Raw genomic sequence first — 10685 nt, forward strand, 5'->3', positions numbered from 1 at the left:
ATATTTTTTTATTGGACGATTAAATGAATGTGGTCACCATTTCTAAAGTGTGTCATGAGATAAATGATCGGAAAAGGGTAATGTGTCTAAGTTCGAAAATATTTTCAATCGAGGAACAACCAATAGCACCAATCGATGTAGTTGAAATATCCCAAATGGTGTTTAGCGTGCGGGATGTGTTTTGTTTTTTGAATGAGTTTTTTCGTGTATAAATTGAAGGATCAACTTGAGAAACGTTTCTTGTTCGGATAAAAAGTTTTCACATGTGAATAATGACATATACAACAATGGCTAAACTACGCTTTCCATTAGTGTTTGGTGGAATATTAGTGGCATTCTCTATAGCTTTCGTTAATAGGTTTATGAATTTGCTATCATAGTAGTCAACGGTAATTAATTACAATTTTACATTCTAGGGATAAATTCATGACTGATCTGGAAGAAAAGCGACAGGAACTGAATCGCGAGGAAGAAGGCTCGAGACAAATGTTGTTAGATGCAATTGAATCAGCTAAAAAAATCCGAGCAGCTAAAACTCATCATGAATAGACAAATAAAATACTTTTTATGTTCTCGTTTTGTATTTACTGGTAACACTTCATATTCTTTCGTTAATCCTTGCGGATCTTTGCTGCACGAGGATCATCAGGACGCATCACGACATAATCAAGTTTGTAACGTCTGTTATCACCGTCCTTACTATAGTATCCAACCGCTCCAATGATAGTTAAACCTATGCCAATAACAGCCATCACTGAAGAGCCGATTACCTCGGGAATTTCATTCCAACCTCGTTTAAAAAGAGCTGTTAATCCGCGACTAGCTTGGGCACTTCCAGCCATTGTGCAGCAAGTTAGTGCTAAAATAAATTAAGAAATCAGTAAGAATTTAAAAAGTTCCTTTGAATCAGTACATCACGTAATCACTCCCACAAGCAAAATATCGTGTTTTGAAAAATACTACTGACCAGAGTTGCCATTTTAAAATCTGCGTTTCAAATTGAAAAATTTGTGTACCATCTGTGTTGTATATTTTCGATCATAAGCTGTGAAAATCTGTGGAAAACATTTTGAAAATCTGTCATTTTTATGAAATATTCATAAAAATCTGTAGAAATCTGTGATTTTTGAAAAAATCTGTGTTCTGTGACACAGAATCTGTGTGGCAAAATAATCAAAAATTTCTGTGGTTAGTACAGAAAAATCTGTGAATATGGTAACTCTGCGACTGACTACAAATGGGTTCATCTATTTTGGTCGAATAAATAAATTGTTGGTCAGCACCAGCTTTTGACAGATTTCGTTGTGATGCTGCCCGCTTGTGAGGAATTCTGGTAACCGGCAGAAGCCTGGCTGCATTCCGGCTGCTGTCCAAATTGCCCAGACGTCATTCTCTCGCCATATGTCTTGTTTATTTGGCTTTTCATTCTTTTTTTATTCGATATTCGTCAATCCCACATAAAAATGTGCGTAGTGCCAAGCGAAAATGTTAAACGTAAATGACAGTTATCTAGCCGAATTTCGGCAAAAGCTAACACATATTTCGAAATTTAGGCACACAAAAGCTAACACATATTTCGAAATTTAGACACACATATTTCGAAATTGAAATCACACGTTATTAAAAGTTGTTACATTATTGGAAATAACATTTTCCATAATTAGTATATATAAAGGGCAATAACTTATGGCCTTTCATATGTACTTTTTATTTAAAAAAGTAAACCATGGTGCTAAAAATATAGAACCGATTCGAAACGATCTTGTATGGCAAGAATTCGACAGAAACATAAGCCATCTGGAAGGAAATTCTACAATATTAGTTTGGGCAGAGTCAGTAACCTTGGGTCAGCGTATTCTTTGGGTCACTAGTGTGATGAAAAGATGGAAAGAATTTATTTAAATTTGTTTTGTTTGTAAAGTAAGTAATGTCAGTGACCTCCAGCTGACTTCGAATGAAATAAAGAGAATCAGGATTATGATTTTATAGATTTCACTACAATTCGAGAGTTGCAAAAAATGTTTGATACATAAAGATCTTAGAATGCACAATCGGGTTCCTTGGGTCACAAAGCAGTACACTGAAATGAAAAACTTACTTGTATTAATCAGATTTGTCATATGAATCGTAGGCAGAATATATTTTATAATCTTTATTTAAAGTGTACGTTATATCTAAATGGACGTTACCATAATGAAAGTTATAAGAATATTCCATATAATGTATATTGAAATCCGATGAAACCTAACTCGTTACATAATTTATATTCATTGAATATGTCTTATGAATCGTACGCAGATGGTATTTCACAAAAGACAGTTGTCATTTGAAAACTTATAATTTTTATTGGATGCGTACATCAAATCTGCCATAAGGAAGAAAACTAGACAGCTGAAGAAAATAACAAGAAATAATATTTTAACTTAGACATATAATGGAGTTTGTTTTTACAAAAGAATAGTTGTGAATCGTACTACTTGAAGCTGAAGAAAGAGTTGTGTCCTCGATATTCATCGACTGCTCCAGACAGATTTTAGGAAGTTCTGTTATTTAAAATAGCTGACAAGACAGCTCATTCAACTTCGTTCAAGGATATGCCCTTGAAATAAATATCCGGTACGTTTCATTACTCTGTCTGTCTAGTATGAGGATTTAAATTTTTCATTTATAGTTTCTAGATCCCACGTCTCCTCCGCAAATATCAGGAGGTGTTTCATTACGGAACTGATGACTAGTATAGCTTGAATCCTCGAAAAAAGGAGTAATTTCCGATTATCAGCTTTTCGAAGTGCATCTGATTCGTCTGGTGACAGTAAATATTCGATGAAATCAGCCCGTCCCAAAGAAGTAAGTGTAGTTGAAATATTAAAATAATATTTCATTATGAAACTTTTTATATACGAAAAATATAACAATAAGTTGTTGATAAGATAATTATTTTTATTGTTGTTTTTGATTCCCTTAAGTACCATAATCCCAGTATTTTTTTTATTTGAATCTTACATGTATCACGTATTCAATCAAATAGCAATCATTTGATCTATATATAACTGCTATATAGAACTGGGATGACCTCCATTAAAAGTTATATATAAATTTAAAAAATTAGTCATATGGTATAGATTAGAGTGCCTATAACCAGAGTGACGACATCTCATCCGTAATTTTGGCAACAATTCAAAACATTCCATTAGCTTCACATTGAATTGACAGGTCGTTTGCTCGTTTGGAACTGGGAACTGTCATTCCAAACGAACAGCTGTCGCCACTCTGATTATAGTCACTCTAGTGATGTGATGTGATGTGAAGTGAAGCCACCATCAGTTCAAGGACTTGCCAGTGGATGCGGGTAGACTTACAGTAGCTCCGATATGACTCATCCATTCACCTTCTTACTATAGCTGTTACCGAAAAGCGAACAAAAAGGGTTGGGCGGATATGTAAGTAGAGTTACTTACTCGTATTCCGCGGGAATAAAAGATGCTCTTCCAACCATAATATCCAGTGCATGGATGAAGCATATCGCTATACATGCTTGAACCCGCCTGATGGTTTGTTTGAGAAGGGCGCGTCAAACTCATTTCAAACCTTCAGAAGGAAACAAGTTTCCTTCAAATGACTTGGGCTGGCTATCCACAATCCCTCGTCCAGTCATCGATTCGTCCGATGCCCTGATGCTCCCTACCCTTTACGCCCCCGTGCAAAATGTTTTATATTGATAAATACAATGAAACAGTGTAATGAAATTAATATAATATAAAATGATACAATAGATTACAAAATAATATAATATAACATAATATAATATAATATATTTTATTAATAATATTTTAATAATACAATGTCATACAATATAATATAATATATTATAAAACAATATATAAAACAACAGTTAATGTATGGTGTCAGTTATGCTCTTCTGTCTTCTCAATACTGCAGGAAGTAGAATATTTCTCTGCTAATAAGAATAATAATATACACATCTATAAAAATAATAAATGTTATTATTATTGATGACAAATTAATAATAGTAACAATAAAAATAATAATGAAAATAATAATAAAGGAACAAATCTTATATAGAACAATGAAATATATAATAAATAATAGAATGAAAAAATATGGTATGTTGTGATATGCTATGATATTATATTACTTGAATTTATATGTCATTTCTCATCCTCTCATTCTGCCATCAACGCATTCCATCGACCAATTTTCATCACAGACACACGTGTAAGCATGAAACAGGAACCAATGAGGACCAAGCTCACCTTGTGACGACCTTGATATTTAGTCAAAAGATTACTTTAAAAATGATAACTTATAAGGAAAACAAATTTATATTTTGCCCAGAGGTACGTAGTACTACTCAAACCCTATAATATAATATAATATAATATAATATAATACAATATAATATGATATAATGCAATGCAGTATAATACCATACAACATATTATATAATAACATAAAATAATGTAAGAATATATGAAATAATATGCTATGATACAATATAACAGTTAATGTCGCAGTGTAAGTTACGCTCTAATAATAATAATAATAATAATAATAATAATAATAATAATAATAATAATAACAATAATAATAACAATAATAATAATAATAATAAATTATGTAATAAACAACAGAATTATATGTTGTAATATACTATGATAAACATTGCACTTTAGGATGGGCTTCAACCTACAAGCCATTTCGCACCCTCTCATTCTGCTACTAACGCAGAAGGCGATAGCACCCAGTCGACGCCGTTCTATTGACCAAATGTCATCATAGACGCTCGGGGAGGCATGAGATAGGAACTTGTGAGGGCTTAGTTATCTCACCATTTGACGACCCTCTGATTATAGTCACTCTAGTATAGATAAACCTATCTATATTAATTCGAAATGAATGTAATATGTGCTTCATAAATTGTTTCAATGTATGTTGTATGGATATCTAGTAATGGTTATAGGGTGCTCCAATAAATTTGACTCAGACTGAAAATTTCATTCGTTATATGAAAATCTTGTAAAAATTACGTTACGAAGAGTCTTATGTTTCAAAAGATTATCTCATATTTTTGACATGATGTTCAATACACTTTGTAACTATCATTGGAAATACTAATAGTGAAAAATCATTAGAATATGATATAATGTGAAAATGAAAATTTAGCTCAGTGTAGACAGCCTTGGGCCACTGCTCACGAACAGTGAAGAAAAGACAAACACAGTGCAAAAACAGAATTGTATCAATCTCGATGTGATTATCAATCGATGTGAAATAAATTTAGACGTACTAAACATCAAATTCAATAATTTTCTGTTTTCGAGAAATATTGCAAATAAATCACACGTTATTATATCGAAACAACGGCCCTTATTCTGCTCGTCGGGTGGAGTGACTCGACAAATCTCACCTCGCTGTCACATGACTGTAGTCACCCAATTCTACGAGTTGACTCGTGTGACGTGACAGGTTCATTCCATGGTCAGTGAGATGATGAACCTAAAGTGACAAACGATTCATTTTCCCAAACGTCAAAGGAAAAAAAATGGAACAGTAATATTTACTTGGGACAAATCTTCAAGAACACCAATTTTGAAGAAAACTGTTTCGAATTCAAGCTGTAAGTAGTTTGGATTTACAAGAACGTATTGATTTTAATCCTTTTTGCATGATTTTTAGGAATTCGATGTGAGAATTGATAAACTATTTTGGAGCTATTTTGGTAGTAGCTGCCACCGATGGTGTTAAGCTGCAAACGAGAGAACATCTGCTACTTGCCAAACAAATCGGAGTCAATCAGGAATCAGTCGTGGTGTTTATCGACAAAGTTGATGCTGACGATCAGGAAATGGTTGAAATAATGGAAAATGCTCGAGCTGATCAGTGACATGGAATGATGGGGTTAATAAATATGTTGCAGCAATACTAGACTTGGGCAAGCCATTCCTACTAGAATCCAGAGAGGGGTAACTGTTGTGACCGGTAGATTAGAGCGCGAAACAGTGGGAAGGGTACAGGACTCCGATGCAGTAATAATCCATTATTAATGCAAACCCAATGAAATTTACATAATCCTGAAATTTTTGCGCTTTCTTTCAATTTTTTCCTTGTTACTAGCCCCACCAATGTCAATTTCAAGACTTAGAAGTTAGCCTCTCAGTATGAGAAAGGCACAAATAAATCAAATTTGACTACTAACAAATACAGATACAACGGAAATGTTCGATTTAGTTAGCAACAAAAAACAAAATTAAAAAAAATGTAATTTCGGCTGTTCTGCTCAAAGAAATTAATAAAATCCACTTCCATTCATCATTTACATTTTCTAAAGCAGAAAGTTTAGAGATCTCTTAAGATTTTTCGTTTCATATTTCTACTATCACTTGTCTCATACGTATCGACTCTGAAACTCACCCCACTGTGACTTTTGTCACTGTGATTCGACTGCAAGAATACGGTGAGAGTTCACCCTGGTGACTTTTGTCACTTCGTTTGACTGTCAGAATCGTGTGACTCAGGCGACTCGACTTATCTCACCTCACTCGACTCGCAGAATAAGGGCCAACGTATTGAGTATATTACATCAGCTTAACTGAATCCTTAGACGATTCTGATAGGAATTTATGCATCTTTTCGTGTAATATTAAAACCTTTAGAACGGCATCTAATCACCTTCGCTGAAAATGTCAAAGATTTCGCTGGCAGCGTTTAGTCAGCCATCTGGCAGCCATGCATATGCGGAACGAATATAACACTGTTTAAAATTTCTTACGTGAGTGTGGGGAGCGAGATCTGACAGTCAAAATGTCAAAGCGTCGAATGACATATCAGCAATTGTTAATATAAGCAGTAAAAGTTGTGCACTGAATAATACAGTATCATTTAAAAGCACTGTAGTTCACTATTATCGATAAATGTTCTCTAGAAGTTCGTGACAAAACTTTATATCGTTTTCGAAATCATTAATTTTGTTTGTTTGTTTCTGATTTAAAACATCACAGTGAGTTGACATAACATAAATACATTAACAGACAAATGTAGAACAGATTTTAAATCTTCGCGTTGAGATCATCAAATTCGAGTTTTATTTTTGACAGTTTTATATTATACGACAACTTGTCATTTTAGAACAGATATCCATAACAGCGTTGCGAACAGCCTTAGCCTTTCATCTAACTCAAGAGGTGTTGAATTTCGATCAATCCAGCGAGACTTTGCGGGCTATTGATTTACTAATCGCGCCTTTTTCTAATGATTCGTCACCGCTTTCGTTGTTGTTTCGTTGTTTCACTGAAACATTTTTACCTTGTTTTAGTAGCATAATTTTTGACACCAAAATGGGGTATTTCTTTTTATAAAACTTCAATAAGATTGATGCTTCAGCGCTTACGTCAGATATTCGAAAACATTCCTCAAACCAAATGTTTCAGCAATTAGAAATTTGAGCGATAATGAGTTTTGTCGGGAGTTGCAGCCATTTGATTTTCGTCGAACTTCATCAATGACCCAATAGTAGCTTCTAAACCAGCCTAAGCTTGTTCATATTGGTTTAGTCATTTCCAAGAAAATTGAGTAGTCAAAACGGGTATTTTGTCGGTTGCGTCTCTTATTCCATTATATCTCCGGAACCAGAAGTCATACACTAAAAAAATCCACATGTTAATCTTATGTAAAAAATCACGTAACGGGTGGCAACTAAAATTTTGGAATTTCTTTCCCAAGCTGTCAAAAAAAGAAAAAAAATTGGAGAAGATGTTTTTTTAAAATAAAGATACATTGTTCATTGTTGAAAAAAAATTAGTGAACATTTGAAAACGGTCCGTAATCGGATGTCCGGCGAAGCTTCCGTTTGATGTCGGAACAGGAGCGTTGTACGGCCTTCATGTCAACTTTGCGAATGCATCTCTTGATTCTACCAATCAACTGTTAGCAATCCGTGGCTCCAGTTATTTTTGTACACCAAGGAGATCAAAACCTCGAAGAAATCTTCGATTAGGCGACACTGAGGTAGATTTATCGGGTTGTGGTTTTTGGGTACAAATGGGATCGAATGGGTATTCAGAAACGATTGTGTTTTTTGGCGCAATGCGATGACGCTTTATCCGGCCAAAACACGCATTGTCCATCAGCATGATGTTTTTGAAAACACGGGATCAAAACTTTCTACAAATATTATTCTTATTATTAAATTATATTATATTATTCGTTCGGTTCTTTATTCCGAGTCTTTTCATTGTTTTGCAGATGTACTGGTGAGAACAGTTGAACTTTTTTGCGGCATCCCTTTGACTCAGTGAATCCTTGTTGTTGAAGGCACGAGAAAGAGAACGAAGTCCCTTTGCGTCCATAATTTTGGCTGGTCTACCACTTACGAGTAGTTGTTGGGCATCTTAGGATATTGTAAACTGTCGAAGCCGCAACATTTTTGCTTTTAAAATATTGTACCGTATACTATTTGCCGAGATTTCTGTGCAGTTCGTGTTCGCCATTAAATTTCAATTCTTCTTGTTTCGACGGCATTTTTAGCAAAACTGAGCAAGCATGAACAAAACAGAAAATACTAGCAGAAAGAGAAGAAAGAGAGCTAACACATACATACTCTTAGTTCTTTCTGAGCTCGTTTGTTGTTGAGCATACAGACCTCGAAAAAAATTCCAATATTTTAGTTACCACCCGTTAGATTCCAAAAATGACTTTTTCATCGGAATTTACGTGATGTTCTCAACAACCATCGGATCATGAATGAATATGAAATGGACCGTATGTCAGAATTATTGCTGTTGTCACATATATTTTTATTTGTCACGTACTTACTTGAATTAATTATGCAAACCATATGTTCATTTTGTGCTCGAATGCAATCTCAGTATAGCGTCTTACTAATTTCTATTATACTTTCAGATCTAATATCGGAATCTAGCAGAAGTATAGATTGTAAGCAAATGTAGCAAATTTTATTAAGTTTGCTAAATAGATCTACGAAACCAATCCTCAACAACTTATTTGTTTGACCAATCGGTATTATGCGAGTTCTGTGTACCAAAAATACGAAACTGAAACACAATTCATTTTTTCTTTTATTCAGTTCAAAAGGCAAATCCCTTAGATTGTGTTCCAGCACATCAATCTTCTAAGGAAACTGTACATCGTAAATTGTCGTCAATCGCAATACATGCATCTCAACCCGTAGAATGAAACTAATCTGAAATAATTCTAACAGTGGATTCACGAAAACACATACTAGTTCCAGCTGAGTGCATTCCTTAAATGGAACAATGTTTGCTTCAGTTTAGTTGCTCTTTAGAAAAGATCAGATTCATTGAGAACAATGCGTTCTGAATTTCTGATATTTTTCATCAGAGATTCAATAGAAATGAAATTTTATGTCATTTCAAAATAAAAGTCTGAGAATATCTGCGTGCGAACGAAATTTTATCGCAATAATACGTCCAATAAAGTCTATGTAATTTATTAGTTTTTAATACACCAAAACCTTATTTACGCGCCTTTCATAGATATATATGTACTCATATAGGCAGGTATATGTGCATTAATGTGTATATATATTTATACATATAGGGGTCTCCGGAGCTTCGATAAAAGTCGGTATCTTCAGCAAATTTTATTACCATTTTAAAGAGGAAGGCTAAAAGCTTAGTGTATATTGAAAGATGAAAGAATAATAGTATTACTAATGTACACTCAAACAAAATGATCTCTAAAAGTCATAAGAATGAACTGTGACATTCAGAAATAAGAATCATTGCGTTCCATGAGTTTGCCTTATGATTAGAGGAAAAATTCTTCAAGACGTTTTCTTGAGATAGTCATATGAAATTCTCATAAATGTTTAAATGAATTTCATAGGTCACGTTTTATGAAAATTTCGCACCAACTGTTAAACATTTTGAAGCTATTCTCACTTCATTTCAATCCATATTGAAAACGAATCAAACCATCTATATTTTCGATTATGAAAACTCGTGATTCGTATAACTAGAGTATAAAAATTAAATTTTCGCTTCGATATGAAATAAAAATGGTTCCAGTTTTGTTATGAAACATTCTAGATGCATAACGGTTTACCGGATAGTTCTCTTCGGACCCAACATTGTTTTTTTCTCCATTACATTTTTGTCAATGATTAGGTATATCATAGGATACAATTACGACATTTACACATCACGGACCAATAATGGAACATAAAAAGGGATGATTTTACTACGCGTAGGAAAATCATACGACTGTTTAAGAAAATATCCACCACGAAATTGATTCATAAGTCCTAATACTAAACTTGGAAACAACTTAAAAAGAGTAAGTTATTTTTTATTTAAAAATAATTTTGTTGTCTTGGTAGATGTTTCAGTAAGCATAAATCCGAAAAACTCTATAATTCATCATACTAGTAAAAATTAATGCAGAGATTTTTTGGATTTTTGCTTATTAGTTTTATAGTTTCAACTAATTGCCAAACATTTTTTTCTAATTTTACACAATTCTTGAAAACCGCTAGGTAAGCAGTAAATGAAGTTCATAGAAAAGTTTCGAAGTCTACTCTAACATATGTTACCGATTCTAGCTAAACTCACACATCCAATCAAACGAAGAGCTTTCGCGTTTCGCATGCTGTTGCCTTCTTCTGTATATGCTAGCAACATACGCGT

General features: G+C 33.7%; 1 protein-coding gene and 1 long non-coding RNA gene across 2 annotated transcripts; one reads left to right on the forward strand and one right to left on the reverse strand.

Moving 5' to 3' along the window:
* Positions 1-24: 24 nt before the first annotated feature.
* LOC131428504 (uncharacterized) lies at positions 25-583 on the forward strand. Its single transcript, XR_009229389.1, has 2 exons — positions 25-358; positions 417-583. It is a non-coding gene; the product is annotated as an uncharacterized LOC131428504 (long non-coding RNA).
* On the reverse strand, positions 560-994 carry LOC131428502 (uncharacterized). The gene is made up of 2 exons (XM_058592491.1): positions 914-994; positions 560-859 (listed from the first exon to the last, which is right to left on the reverse strand). Exon 2 carries the CDS (start codon positions 840-842, stop codon positions 612-614), a length of 231 nt encoding a protein of 76 aa, XP_058448474.1. The 5' UTR covers positions 843-859; positions 914-994; the 3' UTR covers positions 560-611.
* Between the last annotated feature and the right edge of the window lie 9691 nt (positions 995-10685).

This window comes from Malaya genurostris, chromosome 2 (genome assembly GCF_030247185.1).
Source record: "Malaya genurostris strain Urasoe2022 chromosome 2, Malgen_1.1, whole genome shotgun sequence".
Lineage (NCBI taxonomy): Eukaryota > Metazoa > Arthropoda > Insecta > Diptera > Culicidae > Malaya > Malaya genurostris.